Source organism: Ciona robusta, chromosome 1, assembly GCF_009617815.1.
Source record: "Ciona robusta chromosome 1, ASM961781v2".
NCBI lineage: Eukaryota > Metazoa > Chordata > Ascidiacea > Phlebobranchia > Cionidae > Ciona > Ciona robusta.
The window spans coordinates 2422983-2439267 of NC_143235.1; the positions used below are offsets into that span (position 1 = coordinate 2422983).

Genomic DNA, 16285 nt, shown 5'->3' on the forward strand with positions numbered 1-16285 from the left:
GGTGAGCATGCGAGTTAGTGCTGTATATCACACACTACAAGTCATTCCTTTGTTTTATTTTTTTGGTTCGAAAACAGATGAAAGAAAATACTGATAAACGAAATTGGAACAAAAGAAATGAAACATGATAAAATGGCATACAAAAAATGAGGTAAAAATTAAAAGATCACTATATAAACAAAAGCATGATTAAGAACTAAAAAAGAAAGAAAAAAAGCAAACTAAATTCACTAATTGGAAATTTTGAACAACAGTGTAAGTGGAACCGGAGAATCCACAACTGGCAAACTTTCCCAAACTCGAACTGCATAAGTCTCCATGTTGGCCACTGCACAAATAATAATACCTAATGTTGTTGGAAAATAACATATAATACTATGGGGTAAGTTGGGATATCGTTAGTAGGTATAGTAGGGTGGGAAAAGATGGGACACACAATCATTTTATTTTATTGTCTCATTTAGTAGTAAACAAAGAAAATTATAAGAATTACAAAATCGCATCTTTACAACTCCCATAGACGTTGTTAATTGTTTAAAACACAATAAGGATATTTTGATATTACGTGCTAAAAGTGTCCCATCTCCCCCCATCCTACTATATATATATTATATATCATATATTTCCTGAGCAAATTTTAAACAATTAACAACCATCTTTGAGAATGTTTACTACCAAATGAGACAAGAAAAGAAAAAGAAAACACGTCCCGTCTTACCCAACCCTACTACACTATTAATTACTGTAGAAACTTGATACCTTTTTTAATAATTGAATGTTCAAATATATTTGTGCAATGAACAGCTTGTGCTGGCAGATGAATAAAAGCTTCAACCATTGGAAGCAACTTGTCTGTGTTAAGCCAGAGTGTTGTCCCATAATCTACCAAGTAAACCTGTGTAATAAACATTTAAAGATTTGGTTACCAGCGCTGTGGCACAGTGGTAGCAAGCCTGCATATAACTTAAGAGGTAATAGGTTCAAGGCTTGTGGTGCCACCATTGTGGCCGTATGTGACCTTGGACAAGACACTTAAAGACAATTGCCATCCACAGAGTGACATGGCGGAAACTCATAAGCGAATATAAGGTGTGTAAAACAGACAACGGTGTTATGGCGGATAATAACTTATATTAATTCATATAAGGAAGAAATAAGCGAATGTGTCACTAGTTACTATTACCTTTACTCTGATGCTGGTAAAAGAACTCAGTTGTAACACGGCAATCCGACAAAATGTTAATTCATGAATGACGACAAACATTTCACCACATGTGGGAACTACAGGGCCAAACCTGATTCAAAATAGAAATCATATAAAGCTGTTCAGTGCCGTGGAACAGTGGTTATAGTGCATATATATCGTAACTGGAGGTTGTGGGTTCAATTGCTCTACTATTGTGGACTTGTGGAGATATTTAAGTGTATGCTACAAGCCAATGATGTCTTATAGGTTGTGCAAAGAAACATAATCACCAACAAAGTTACATAAGTGGTAACTCATAAAGTGCACGAAATAACAACTGTCTTTGCTTCGTCACGTACGGATAATTAAAACAAAACCTTGAACATACATTCTTCTATTTTTTGAATAATAGGTCTTCATATCTTTTGTCAACTCCAACAACTTTTCAGGCACCGAAGAGAAATCTGTTTTGTTAAAATAGTTTTAAATTAATAATGTTGGTTAAGGTAGATTGTTAAGTTAGTTTAACCAAATTGAATAATCTTTACAAAAAAAAAAGTTTTTTGCCCAACAGGTGAACAATCTTTATTAGCATTAAATAGAAACAAATTCAATACATTTTTCGACAATTGCTCCAACCCAGTGGTCACTAATGGGTTGTCTAAACTGTTAGCAATTTTAAAAAACCATTACGATAAAGTTACATGCATGGTAACTTGTAAGAGGCATAGGTTGTACAAACACGAAGTGTATGAACACCTGTATTATAACGAGTGTTATTGTCCCACCACGAGAAAATAAAGCAAGTTACATTCATTATCCATTCAAGTTATCTTTTTACCTTGTGTAAAGTTTGTCGTTGATTTTTTTATCACATGAGCATAAAAGTCTCTGTCCTTAAGCAGCATTATGACACGTACAATGGCACAAGTATCTGCTTCTAACGTCTCATGGGACATACTATGGTATGATAACACCTGAGGAGTGGGGGCTTACTGGAAGAGTTAAAACTACGTGCACATTGATTAGACCTGTTTTAATATATATTAGGGTGGGGTGAGACGGGACAAGATTTTATTGTATTTTCCTGTCCAAGAAAAATTTTTAAAAATGTTTGAATTTTAAAAAATGTGGTTATAAGACCATGCAAGCCTATATTAAGAATTTAGCAGAAGTTGCAGCAACCCGTGGATTTTCCAAGTAAAAAAGTAATTTCCCTTTAAAAGTCCTTACAAAAATAAAAACCAAAGTTGAAACATTATACAGTATTGTTCCATTGCAACCCCTGGAATTTTATAAAAATCAAAGCTATTTGTAAAGAAAATGTTAGCCTTACCTTGGTGGATTCGTTAGCAAGTAGCTGTGTATCACACGGTATATGTTCCCATGCGCATTTATCTCCCCTCCAGCAATCTCCTTTCTGATAATACTTGCAGATTTTTGCGCAAGTGTCCACGTTTTCCACTGCCACACATGCATCGTCGGTGTTTGTAGCATAGCTAGTAAATAAACTATTTAAGTAAATGTGATTTTTTTTATCCTTGCTGGCCAACACAGGTGTTTTTGATTCACACACCTCGCGCCTGCTTAAGATATCTTATGGCATGTTTAACTTTGAGGGTGATTGTTTTTAGCGTAAGGTTAAAATTTAAACAACCCATAAGGAACCACTAGGTTGGAAAAACTGCTGTTAAATGTCTTGCACAAGAACACATGCACCCACCAAAGATAGCAGTCAAGCCTTGTACCCATTACCTCCGGGTCAGAAGTAGGAATAGGCAAGATACTTAACGAGTTATGTTTAAACCCAGTGGTCAATAATAAGTTTTAGCACCCTGGGTGTCAGGGTAATGAGCCAACCTGGCCTAAATCTCATGCCCTATAGCGCGATGTAGGACCTAAACCATGTGTACGTAGAGAGAAAAACTCATTCTTACTTATTTCGATTCGAATTAAAATCTTCCGCCATTGGGTTCCAATATTGTGGCAGTGAATCCTATAATTAAGTTCAAAATATTTGTATGCAGTTGTTTCTAATGATATTTTATTGTGTTTAACATAATATGGTAGGGTGGGGGAAGTTGGGACATCTTTTCGCTCTATTTTCTCGTCTCATTTCAGTAAACAAAGAACATTCAAAGAATTAATAAACCGTATTCCCACAACTTCCATAGACTGTTAATAATCGTTTAAACCACGATCAGGGTATTTGGATATTATATGCTAAAGGTGTCCCATCTTTCCCCAGAGTACTATATATATTTTTTGTTTTACGGTTGCGATAAAATCTGAAAATATAGAAAAGCAAAAACATGGAAATTAACTGTAAAACGAAAGTTTAATTAACTGTAAAACGAAAGTTTAATCAACTGTAAAACGAAAGTTTTATTAACTGGTTTTATTAGGTGTAAAACGAAAGAAAAAAATTATTAAAAAATATTGTGACACTTACACCTGACAAAAAGTTTTTAAAGGTTTAAGAGCCACACTTTTTAACAAATGCTTTTAAAAATTCAATCAGTACTAACTTACTGCCAGAGATTTCTGAACATTTGAAAACGAATTTTCATTTTCACCAGAATCTTTCAAAACATCCACAGAATATTCACTTTTGTAAAACAAGAAAGTTATGAAATATTTTTTGTAACGTTAATGGTAAATTGAACATTTTTATCCTTGCATGGACGGGAAACGACAGTTGTTATAACACCGGTGTACTGTTTCATACACCTCGTGCCAGCTTACGAGTTACCATGTATGCAACTTTAAGGGTGATTGCTTTTTCTGTATGGCTGATAACTTAGATTTTAGAAAACCCAGTAGTGACCATTGGGTTGGAGCAATTGCCGATAAGTTTCTTGCCCAAAGACTTGTACACCAAACAATGGTAGCAGTGACTTGCTTTGAAACCATTAACTTATGGGTTGGAGACAAGCGCACTAACCACTTTACCATAACACCAAATAGTATCAAATATTGAATCCAGTATCTTTCGGTTACAATGCAAGCACACGAGCAGCAGAGCAATAAATACAACTTACTCTTTAGAGAAGCATGAAGTTGGTGAGAGAGAACTTGAACCAATATTTTCATCAAGTAACTGCAAACATGATATACAGTTATGTGAGAAATAAAATATTAATTTAGAAATTAAGAATTCATGTAAAATCTTCTAACACATTGGTGTTAAATGCCAAGAAAAAGTCACAAAAAAAGTTAGTTGAAAATGGGGACATGTATTATTAATACAAGTTATGTAAAGAAATACTATACTGTTACCCAGACTCTATAAAAAACATATGGCTAAAAGAAACTTTTTACGCTCTCATCTTTTCCAAATTACTGTATTTTACATACCACAAATGTTTTTGTTTTATTTTGTTAAATCAAAATCGTAAACAAAATGTTTTCTGAAAAATATTATTTTTCTTTTTATATAGACTTACACAAGCAAGGATCTGATGCTACCAAAAGAAAACGGTCAAAAATTAAATCCAACCAATTTTATGGTCTATATAAATAAGAGACTGACAATGCATTTAGCAGAATATATATTTTTTATTATACAATACTGTATTTCTTATCACAAGAACTATTTAGTACTCAGATCAGAGTTAGATTCGCGAAATTTATTACAGTTAGAATTCTACAAGCATTTACCTTTATTGCTGGAGTTATATCTTGATCAACACAAGCCAAACCAAGCAACATCATTATGTGGGATATGTTCCATAGTAATTTGTTTCCATTCTGGGAAAAATCAAACACGTTATAACAACTCCAAAACTATTTAAATATTAAATACATTTGGCAACTCAACTGTAGTTATTATGAGTTAAGAAGACAAAGAAGACTGTTAGTAAATTTCAATATATAAAAATGAGATGTTATGGTAAAAACCCTGTGACACATAAAGTTTGACAAACCAAATCTATTTACATAAATAATCTTATATATCCCAATGTATATATACTCAATATTCGCACAGAGCTGACAGCTGTTATAACAATGGCCAAGCTTACACAGGAATTTTTGAAAGTTTTCTTCATTTTTAGTGTATGACTGATAATTTAGACAACCCATAAGGGAACCAGTCGGACCAGTGGTTAGAGAAAATTTTTATGACAAGTGTCTTTTCCAAGGACACATACCCTGACAATTGACGCAGCATCGAGCCTTGAACCCGTATCCTCTGGGGTAGAAGTAGGTGCGCTACTGTGCTAGTGCAACAGATAGGTAATATTCTACATACCTGGTCAAATGTAGAGAAATAGAGCTGAGTACAAACAGGGTTGTCTTCATCAGGTAATGGAATAAACTGTGCCATGATCTATATGAATGAATGAGTGTAACTTACTTTACTATTGCATGGCCATAAATCGACAGTCGTTATAACACGGGTGTTAATACACCTTGTGCGAGCTCACCAGTTACCATGTATGTTACCTGTTACTTTGTGGGTAAATATTTTTTTGGATTTTTTTTTCATATATTTTTAATGTATGGCTGATAATTTGGACAACTAATTAGTGACCACTAGGTTAGAGCAATTGCTGTGGGTATCTTGCCCAAGGACACACACACAAAACACTTTGAAATAAATACCTCATGTTTATCCGTGTGATATTGAAACCATGATATGCATGATATACCCAGTATGTTGTTTGTGTTGCCCCAATCATTCATATATGGTTGAATCTGTGAAGAAAAATATTATATATATATGATATATATATAGGAATATTATGATAATAACTTTTATTTGTCTCTTCGATATAGTCGAAAAGATTGAAAGATATTTTAAACGAAAATACAGGATATAGCAACAAAACATCAGTTGTTAACACAAGCCTACAGGTAAAAACATATTAAATGAATGAATAAAACGAATGGTTTTACATTTAGTTGAAAGATAGTAGGGTGGTCGCTGGTCGCTACACTTAAAATTATGAAATCATAAAAGTAAGGATTTAAACTGCAGGGGTTTTTAAACTTTTTGGCTCCGGACTGCTTTTAGTTCAATTTTTCACAACCCTTTATAATTAATAGTATATTATAATATATGCAGTAACTTGTAAAATTGATAAATTCTCGCGACCCCTTCGCTTTCATTATATAGGTGACTATCAAAACACATATATAGTCCAAACACATACAGCATGTTAAATGTCTAAAAAACTAAAAAACAAATTGTGCTTACCCCATATAAGCAGCAATGAATGGAAAAAGGTGGTTCTGATGTGAATTGACTTGAAATTGGACAAATATCATCTTTGTTGACAGTTTCACTGCGTCCATGATCCAATAAGTGCACCTGGGAAATTCAAAATATTATCAAAACTTTTGTTTATATATTTGCTAATAAAGTCTCGCCAGATGGCAGACAAAACGCCAGAAATACACTATGTTTCTTTTACCAGATAAGCCGTAAAAACATTATTGACATTATGCCTGATAGCAGACATTTCAATCATAAAAGAAAGTTTTTGAAAGAAAAGATGACAAATATATATACTAAAAATTATAATCGCGCCCCCATTACTGCACTACTGCCAGTGCCACCACTGGTTACACCCCTGTTCAAACCCTTACCTTCACACTGGTGGGACTTTGAAAACCAAGAATAAATGCTCTGTACCAAACCTCAGAGCACAAAGCCACACAACGAGTCCCATAACTTGGGAAATCTTTAAACTGCAACCTACTGGTCCAGGGTTGGGAGTAAAACAAGTTTAATTCCTGTTGTAACCGGTCAAGACTGCTTTGATCCTCTTCAATTTGAATTTGAAAAGAGAAAGGATTTTCCACCATGGATAGTTTTACTTTCACCATATCATTGGTTGGTGTTGATGGTGGTTTAGTTGGAGTGGTTTGTGTGCTTGTCTGTAGAGCAGAATGAATGAAACTCGTGTCGGTTACCCCAGGTTGCTATAACTTTACTAATATGTGAAAAGTATGTTTCATGTTTTTAATATGACTGTCATAAGAAAATAAATTGCTTTATCCTTGCATGGCGACAAACTAACAGTTGTTATAACACAGGTGTTCTGTTTCATACACCTCGGGCCAGCTTAGAAAGTACCACCTATGTAACATTGTGGGTTTTGATTTCTGTATGGCTGACAATTAAACAACCCATTAGTGCCTATCTAGGAAACAGTAATATTCCATATTGAAAACACGAATTAATAAATTACGGACCTGCTTTGAGTTTGTGTCTGAAACCTCAGTTTTAAATTCGTCTAAACATTCTGTAATAAATGAATAATATAACCATCTATCAAGAATTTAAATGATAATGATTACTGTTGAAACAAATTCTTTATATATGAGGTCCAACTAATGTTATGTTCATACATACACCCTTTTTTTCTTTTTTTAAATCTTATGATTTTAGGTGGTAAAAGGCATTCATTTTAAAATATTGCTTTTGTCATATTTTGAAGCAATAAAAGACATACCATTAGTTGGAGAACTAGTTTCGCTTGGTAACTCAACCTTGGTAGTGGAAATAAGTGATCTGTCCACCTCTTCTAGTGAAATAAAGCACATACATAAAAATGTACTGCAGCAACATTTACCACAAAGTTATGTTTTTATTTCTTTACCGACGACTTTAGCTTTCTATGACAATTAGCCAATTAGCCATGGACATTTCAGAAGAACTATATATTAATACAATGTTTTTAATGTAAAACTAGTTTAAAACTACTAATTATTTCAAACCTCTTTCAGAAAATATAAAACTGTTAAAATCATCATTGCTTTCAACTTCCATTTGTTTTGTAGGCGTGTCTTTTTTTATTGGTGGCACAACCTATGTTGAAATGATATTTTTAATTACAAATATGAAGTGAGTAACAATTAAGAACATTATAACAAAATAAATCCTTTCCGTTTACATCAGTTTATATTGATACGGATTCCACTGCCAATATGCTACCATTGTGGGCTTATGTGTCCTTCGGCAAAACACTTTATAGCAATTGCTTCAACCCAGCAGCCATTAATGGGATGATTAAATTGTCAGCCATACCGAAAACACAATCACCCACAAAGTTTCATACTTGGTAACTTTAAAGCGGGCACGCGATGTATGAAAAGAACAAACAACTGATGTTTAAACAACTGTTGTTTTCTGGCTATGGGAGGATAAAGCAAGTAACATTTATATGTTTTATCCATACTATACTAGTCTACAACAGTAAATCTATGATAGGGACATAGGGTCATAGACCAACTCTGGCTCAATCCTGAACACAAGGCCTCATGGCATGCTTTGCCAAAGGACCTTACCAATATATAACAGAATACTCAACATATTGTGCACATTGAACAAGAGCATAAACAGTATAACTTACCAAAGGTGAACAAATCAATTCATTTTCATCATGTATACTTTCACAAGGTGATTTATTTAATGAAACGTGTGACTTTGTATTTGAATAGGTTTCATTTTCTTCACACTGTACCTTAATTGAAGTATTTTTTACAGTTTTTTTAGGGTACGTTAACATAAGAATTTATAAGTTAACATTTTGTGCTGTATATTATATAACTTAACAATGAAAAAAATCTATTTTGGCCTATGGTAAAATCATTAAAAACATCCACAGTTTGGTATTATAAATACTTGTGATAATCTACAGAGTGGCACACCTTATAGTTTAAAAGCTAGTAACAATGATGAATGAAGGAAAGTAACTTCAAGCCTTGACAAAATAAAGACTGCAGTAACAAGAAAGAAGATACTGCAGTGGGCAAAACACACAAGACCAGTCATTTTAAGTTAACTATATCAGTTTTTTTTATAGAAAACATCAAAACTACCTTGGCTTTGGTAATGGCTTGGCATTGATCTAAACAGGATTCATTGGTATTAACTTTACCTAAAGTTTCGTTGTCAAAATTTGCATGGCCAAGTACCACCATTGTGTCAGCTACACTTTTTAGCTTTACGTCACTCTGTAGTGGGAAAGAAAAAACAGGTTTTATTTCGTTTAAATGGATGTATGCAAAGTTTGTACTTAAGTGTATCCATGTCATTGTGTATATGTGATTTTGTTAAACTGAATGGGTATAAAAGCAAAGTATGCACCTAAATGTATGTAACTTTGCTTAAATAAATGTATGTTATCAGAAAAATGAAAGTTGTTATAACACTGGTGTGTGTTCTGCTTGACTGTTTCATACACAGGGCCGGTTACAGGTTACCACAAATGTAACTTTGTGGGTGATTGTTTTTCTGCATGGCAGACAATATAAACAACCCATTACAACCAATAACATTATACCTGAGGTAAGTCAGTGTAGTAGAGTGTCACTTCAGTTGTATTAAGATCACTTGTGTCGTGAAATTTAGCCGAAAATTCTTTTCCAAGAGTATGTTGGTCAAACCATGAAACGGTGAATTCTGACCAACCAGTTTCATTTACTACACCAGACCTGTGTGTTGCTGGTGCGACCTACAGATAGAATGAATGAAAGTAATTTGCTTTAAACCTGCATGGTTGGAATACGACAGTCGTTACAACAAAAGTGTGTTTTGCTTAATACACCTTGTGCCAGCTTTTGAGTTACCAATATAACTTTGTCGGCTTTCTGTATGGCTGACAAAATAACACATAAATAGTTATAATCCTATACTTACACCATGTAAAGAACAAGGTATTGCTTGACAAGGCACATCAAAAAACTTGCAATGAATGTGCCGCAAATCCTCCATCTTCACATAACAGATATTTCCATAATCAATATAACTGACCTGCGAAAATGAGAATATTATTCGTTGAAAATTTTTCTGGCACCGTGGCTCAGTGGATAGGCACTTTAATCGTAATTCATAACCAAGAGATACTGGGTTCAAATCTCGATACTGATAAGTGTTTGTATCCTTACATAAAAGACAATTAAACTTGTTCTTTGCCTTATTAATTACAAAACATTGCACTGAATGATCATTTTTTTAGTAAAATAGGTAATGTCCTCCCTGATTTTCTAGCTTGCTGTGGTGGCAGATAAACATACAATAAAGAATAGTTGATTTAGTAGCTGCAGTGTACCCACCAAAATTGTTTCATCTTTTTTATTAAATTTTATAATCTTAGCTCTGTACCATTCACCATCAACATACAATGAAGCACACACAGTATTTTTCAATGGCATTGTGGAAAAACTGAGAGATTTTGACCAGGTCTCTGAGTAGAAATCACTAAAACACAAAAGGAATTTAATAGGTACACTCCACTGAGCTTGACACAAAAGTGACAAAACTTATGATATTTTAAACTGGAACCGACATAAACCAGCACAGACCCAAATAAAAGTTCACTGAACTCATAATGCGGCTACCAGTGTGAGCGTTTGTATTTTTGGAAATCAGCACAGACCCAAAGTGAATACAAATCTGTGGTCACCAATGGGTTGTCAAACTATGAGAAAACAAAGATAAAAAAACAAAAAAATACAATAAATTACAAAGTTACATTATATATGGTAACAGTCACAAATCACGATATGTATAAAACAAAACAACCGAATTAGCATACAGATGACAAAGTTTAACAGATACATAAAATTGACACCAATGTTATTCTTACTTTAATTCTCTTTGAAGGTTTTCCAATGTTTCATTCGCATTGGAAAGTTGAACATGGAAAAAACTTGGGTTGTTTACATCGCAAACAACAACATTAACTAGATCTTCGTTCACTAAATCTTCATTTTTTATAGATTTACTTTTCTTCTCTGAATTAGTGTCGGGAAGATCCATGATAGGACATTCATCTTCATTTAACTGGAAAATCAGATGGTTAATTAACATATAGTGATTAAGAATGCATGCCTCTGGACTGGAAAATACCGGATTCGGTTGGAGACTTAATGCAACCAGGATTATGGGTGTGTAGACACTTAACAGACATTTGCACAACATAGTGGTCACCATAGACTATCCAAATCCCAGTTACAGTCAATCATCAACAAATTATCCACTACAACTATGCGTGCAATGTTACTCTACTTTAACTTTGTGTTGCCGTACCATGCATATAAATAATAATAACTTAATAACTTTGAATACAAATATTTTTAACAAAGTAATGCAATCCAAAAAACTGTAAATTCCTTAAAACAAGCAAAAAATTATCCTTACTTTAATAATAGATGCATCAACCTCATCAAGTTTCTTGTGAGACTGATTGTCGCCAGAAATTTTATTTTGCTCTAAAAATAATTTCTCTTTTTTTCCAGTTGTCCCTCTACTTGGTTCAACAGTTAGAGTACATTGACCTGCAGGAGTCCCAACTGTTTGTGCTACTTTGGCAATTGTATCATTTTTTGCTGGTGTTGGCTCTCCAGATTTACTGATTGCATTTGGTGTTGGATATTTTTCTTGTGGACTTTTATCCCTGTCGAATTTACCTTTTATGTCCATGTAGTCAGCATGGGGTATCTCACTCAGCATTACATTCATATTTTCTTCTTCTTTTGTGTTATTACCAGAGTTTTGTGTCTTCTCTGTTAGCTTCATAACTGAATTCTTTTCTTGGTTTGTGGTTTTAACAACACTTTTTTGATTTTCTTCTTGTTTTGAATTTTTAATAGAATTTAATATCGTTTCTGTGGGCCTCACAACTGAAGTTTCTTCTTGCTTAGAATTTTTTACAATATTTTTTTGTTCTTCATCTTGCTTTGAATTTTTAACAAACCCTTTTTGAATTTCTTGCTTTGTGTTTTTCACAGCACTTTTTTGGTTTTCTTTTTGACTTGTATTTTTAACCCGATGTTTTGGATTTTCTTCCTTCTTTGTGTTTCCAAAAACACTTTTCTGATTTGCAAATCTTTTTTCAAATCTTCTTGGTACACTGTCAAAGTTCCGTTTTGTAATTTTGTTGTTGTTTTGCACAGAATTTCTGACCTTTTTCCCGTTGTTTTTATTCAGTAGTTCTGCGGAAAAAATGCTTACTGTTGTTGGACTGAGTTTTGCATATTTAGTTTGTTGTGAACTTGGTAAAACATCTGCTTTCTTTTGGTTATCAACTACAGGCACTGTTTCTGATACTTGTGCTTGTTTTTTGGCCATGAGTTTATTAATTTCTTCAGTAGTTGTCTCTTTCCAATATTTTAAAATGATCGGAATTTCCGTTCTATTTCTGTGCTCAAAATTTTGTTCAGACTTCCCTGTAGCTTTTTTGCTCTTTGAGTTGCTTTGTAAAGGTTTATAACATTGATCAGTTCTGAAATACAAACACAAAAAGTTGGCTCTGGCTAATGTCGTGGATTTTAGTGGCTTTGAAGTGCCATGTCATATATTTGGTGGCTATATTTTGAAGATGACTATTATATATTTTACCTGCATTTTCTTGGTTTATAAAATTTAGCAGACTCTAAGTCCCAGTAATCCTCTTTCATGCAACTCTTTTCATGCTGCAACAAACAATATTTGGCAATTTTTTTAAAACAATTTTTGACTTATGAATTTTTGTTTTTTCATGGGCTAATGCTTTACACTTGGAAAAGTACCTCCCCTATATTTTGGAAGTTGAAACCACAAAATTTTCTGGCTGTGCCCCTGTGTTCATACCTCAGTACTAACTTCCAGGGCATACGCAGTTCTTTCTTGTTTACTTTTTGTCATTACTTCAAACACTTCACATCCTGAATTACTTCTTTGTACCAAGGAACCAATATGGGTGGATGGGTAAACAACAGGCAAGCTCCGTGTCTATTATAACATAAAAATTAAAAGAAACATTTCAAAAAATAATCACTAACAAAGTTACATATGCAGACAATGCAGTAACTCGTAAGCGGGCACGAATAATAAGTGTCTTAAATAAGATAAGACACCTGTATTATAACGTTTAAAAAAACTTTAAAAATGCACAACAATTATTCATGAAAATTCCCAAAGTTGGATTAAACAAGCTTACCAGCTATTTAAACAATAACCCTATCTATTGGTTTTTGGTTTATATCCACCTTTAATAATCTTACGTATGAACTTATTTTTGGTTCTTTTAGCTAAAAAGTTTTTTTCTCAACTTGAGTCTGCCATTTGGCAAAAGTAAGACCAGGTTACTTTATAATTCAATGTGAATACCTCAAACTGGCTTTGGAAATCATCACATGTGATATCATTTGGAAGAGAACCAGCAGTCAAAATATTTTCGCTTGATTTGCAAAAGGACCTGTTGCAGAATTTAATAGTTTTGGTTATCAAGGAAAATTGCTCAAACTCAGTGGTCACTAATGGGTTGTCCAAACTGTGAGTCATACAAATAATAAAAACTAATCACTCACAACCTTATATACGTGGTAACCCATACGCGGGCTCGAAGTGTAAAAAATATGTTATAGAAACTGTTCTGCCGCCAAAATCATTACATTTATTGATCAACTTTTTAACCAACCTGTATTCAGTAGATGATAGATCTGAGAGTTTTAATGACGAGGAACTGCTGCCAATCTGTGCAAAATAATACCAATAAAAGTTTTTTTTTCAACTTTTTCCATAACAAGTGCATTAATTACCATAAGCACTAAATATTTGTTCTACACCATCAATGTAACACAACACTACCTCTAAATCTAAAGGTTCTTTGCAACTGTCTTCTGTTTTAAAACCAAAACCAAGTGAAACTATGACGTCTTGCACCGTCTGAAAAAGATGATTTAAGTTATTTGGCCTATTTTATTTCTTTGAAATTTTTCAAATTTAAAAAGACTACATTGATATGTTGGTGGGAATTAATTATTTTTATGTATGCAAATTTAAGATTTGCTTAGCAACTAATCTGTTGTAATATATTTAGCTTTGAAGCACCAACTTTAGACAAGTCAGGGTAGAATAGAACAATCTTAGAAACTCCCGTAGAACTTCTGATTTTTCGAAAAGGGAAATAAGCAGAAAATGTTTTGTTCAATAAAGATTCCTCAAACCAACACTTGGCAGCAGAAGACCAAGTATCAACATTGGTGACACCATCACTAACACATGGTGATATCTGGAAAAGTTATAACTTAATGTAACCCACTATATTCTTGCATTGGACAGTCGTTATAACACAAGTGTTGATAGACCTCCTGCCAGCTTACAAGTTACCACATATGTAACTTTGTGGGTAACTGATTTTTTCTGTATGGCTAACAATTTAGTGATTCATTTAGAAACCAACCCATTAGTGACTACTGGGTTGGAGCGATTAAATAAATTTCAGTTTTATTCTATGCTATTACGGGTGAGATGCTTTAAAATTTAGGATTTAGGTCAAATTTAGCCCAATCCCCAAGAAATGCCTGTAAAGGGACTTATCCCCAAGAACCCATACGCCCGGTATCAATGCCTAACATCAAACCCTACATTCTTATGACAAAATCAATGCCAGTACGGACAAAGGCCAATATGAGTTAACTAATTATTAGTTCCTACCCCGTATAATGAACATTTCACAGCATAAAACGGCAACTGATCAAAAGGAGAAATAAGTTTGCGTAAATCTTCAACATCAACTTCACCCAGGTTCCCATAATCCAAGTAAACAACCTGAAAAATAGTTTGTATTTGGTTTGTATTTGGACCAGCTGTATATCGTATAGATTTATAAATTTCTTGATGGCAACTTAGGATTAGAACCTGTGCAGTGTTTTTGTCAACATTTATGATCTCAGCTCTGTACCACAAGTGATCTGGTAGATAATAAGCAACACATGTGTCTCCAGGTTTTATCTTATTCTCGAAACGAAACTTCCTTTTCCAGCTTTGACAATAAACTTGACTGTAAACATAGATATGTATTATTATGTATTACTGTGGTTGATTGATTTTTTTAAATTTTTACTTTAAATCATGTTGAAGCTTCGTCAAAAGTTGACGTTCTTTCACCAAATGTACGTAAAACACGCTTGGGTTTACATTTGCAACATCACTAACGATAACTTTCAATGTATCCGTTTTCTTATTCATGCCTGGTTTCCTACTCATATGCAACCAAAGAAATAATACCAACTTTTAGACGCAAAACATAACTTGCATACTAGCTTGCACAATTCAAAAGAGAGAGAACAACGTTTACAACGAAAGCGCGCCCAAAATCACGTGACAAGACGAATCGAATTTGCTATCAGCATTATTAGGGTTGCCCAACATCTTTACCAACTTTGTGGTTGCCGGTTACGAAGCCCATGTCCTGTGCTAGTTTAATACAATATTACAAAACCCAGAAGGTGTCTTATTTTAACCTCAAGGCTTACACAAACTCAACGCATCCTTTAGAAATAGAGTGTTGAAAAATACATGTTGTTGTTACAACTTACTTTCCACCTGTAAAGGCCTCTTTTGAAAGCGCTTTTCCCTAAACTGGTTACTTCTTGCATTTTCCCTGAAGATACCAATTTCGTTTGTACGAGTCCTGTATTTGCAACATGAAAAATTAGTGAACGTTGTATAACATATTTTATTTGTCTTCTGGATTATGAAAAAAATGTAGAATTAATTTCTAAAATAAATCAAAGCGCAATTACAATTCAAACTATGTTCCGCAACACATATATACAATTAGCCACAACACAGAAAGCACGCGCAATGTTTTATAACTGTGGCTTTCGAGCAATCATGGCATGAAAGTCGTACACAGCTTTCACGCGAACATCTGCATCATTCTTATCTATGCAACCCCACGCACTTCTCAGTGTTTTTGTTATCTGTTCAGAAACGCGCCAGCTTCTAATATCTTCTTGTTCCTCACTTCTTCCGGAAGATAAGTAAATTCTCTCCTTTTATCCTTCATATAACAGTCGTGAGTGTCTTCGGATCTTCTAAGGAACAGAAATAGTCCGAAGAAATCGTGTCAAATCTACGTTTATCTTCGTATGAAATTTTGTGAAAAATCTTAGAGTAACCATTCAAGTTTGCAAGGATTATTTTTCTCAGAAAAGCCGTGGTGGTAATCGCCAGAAGTTCGTTAGAAACTATATTGGGATTATAGTTTAATTGCCCAGGAATGTCAATAGGGTAGGCTATACGCGCGGTGTCCACTGTCCAGTATACGAACAATACCAAACGACCACCAGGTTTCAAAACTCGGTCTACTTCTTTAA

At 33.8% G+C, this 16285-nt stretch overlaps 1 protein-coding gene across 3 annotated transcripts; it reads right to left on the reverse strand.

Moving 5' to 3' along the window:
- Positions 1 to 10: 10 nt before the first annotated feature.
- On the reverse strand, positions 11 to 15407 carry LOC149741306 (uncharacterized). Of its 3 annotated transcripts, none has more exons than XM_089873382.1 (33): positions 15028 to 15407; positions 14823 to 14964; positions 14619 to 14732; positions 14017 to 14193; positions 13770 to 13847; positions 13600 to 13655; positions 13290 to 13377; positions 12771 to 12911; positions 12540 to 12613; positions 11340 to 12423; positions 10786 to 10982; positions 10253 to 10397; positions 9837 to 9950; positions 9481 to 9651; positions 9017 to 9151; positions 8548 to 8652; positions 7913 to 8003; positions 7648 to 7719; positions 7388 to 7437; positions 6779 to 7069; positions 6387 to 6500; positions 5792 to 5884; positions 5439 to 5516; positions 4847 to 4936; positions 4228 to 4286; positions 3719 to 3794; positions 3124 to 3182; positions 2523 to 2685; positions 2028 to 2163; positions 1575 to 1650; positions 1184 to 1295; positions 760 to 895; positions 11 to 328 (listed from the first exon to the last, which is right to left on the reverse strand). In XM_089873382.1, the coding sequence occupies exons 1-33, from the start codon at positions 15168 to 15170 to the stop codon at positions 231 to 233; spliced, it is 4758 nt and encodes a 1585-aa protein (XP_089729508.1). In that variant the 5' UTR covers positions 15171 to 15407; the 3' UTR covers positions 11 to 230. The 3 variants fall into 3 exon arrangements, with proteins under 3 accessions (XP_089729508.1, XP_089729505.1, XP_089729497.1); XM_089873379.1 differs by having other exon boundaries at positions 7648 to 7716; positions 8548 to 8658; XM_089873371.1 differs by having other exon boundaries at positions 8548 to 8658.
- Between the last annotated feature and the right edge of the window lie 878 nt (positions 15408 to 16285).

Excerpts from the sequence above, each read along its gene's own strand:
- LOC149741306 (XM_089873371.1), bottom strand. The coding sequence starts at position 15,170 with ATGAGTAGGAAACCAGGCATGAATAAGAAAACGGATACATTGAAAGTT. Across the intron at positions 13,378-13,599 it reads CTATCATCTACTGAATACAG|GTCCTTTTGCAAATCAAGCG; the intron begins GTTGGTTAAAAA and ends ATTCTGCAACAG. Across the intron at positions 3,795-4,227 it reads ACTTCATGCTTCTCTAAAGA|TGAATATTCTGTGGATGTTT; the intron begins GTAAGTTGTATT and ends GTTTTACAAAAG.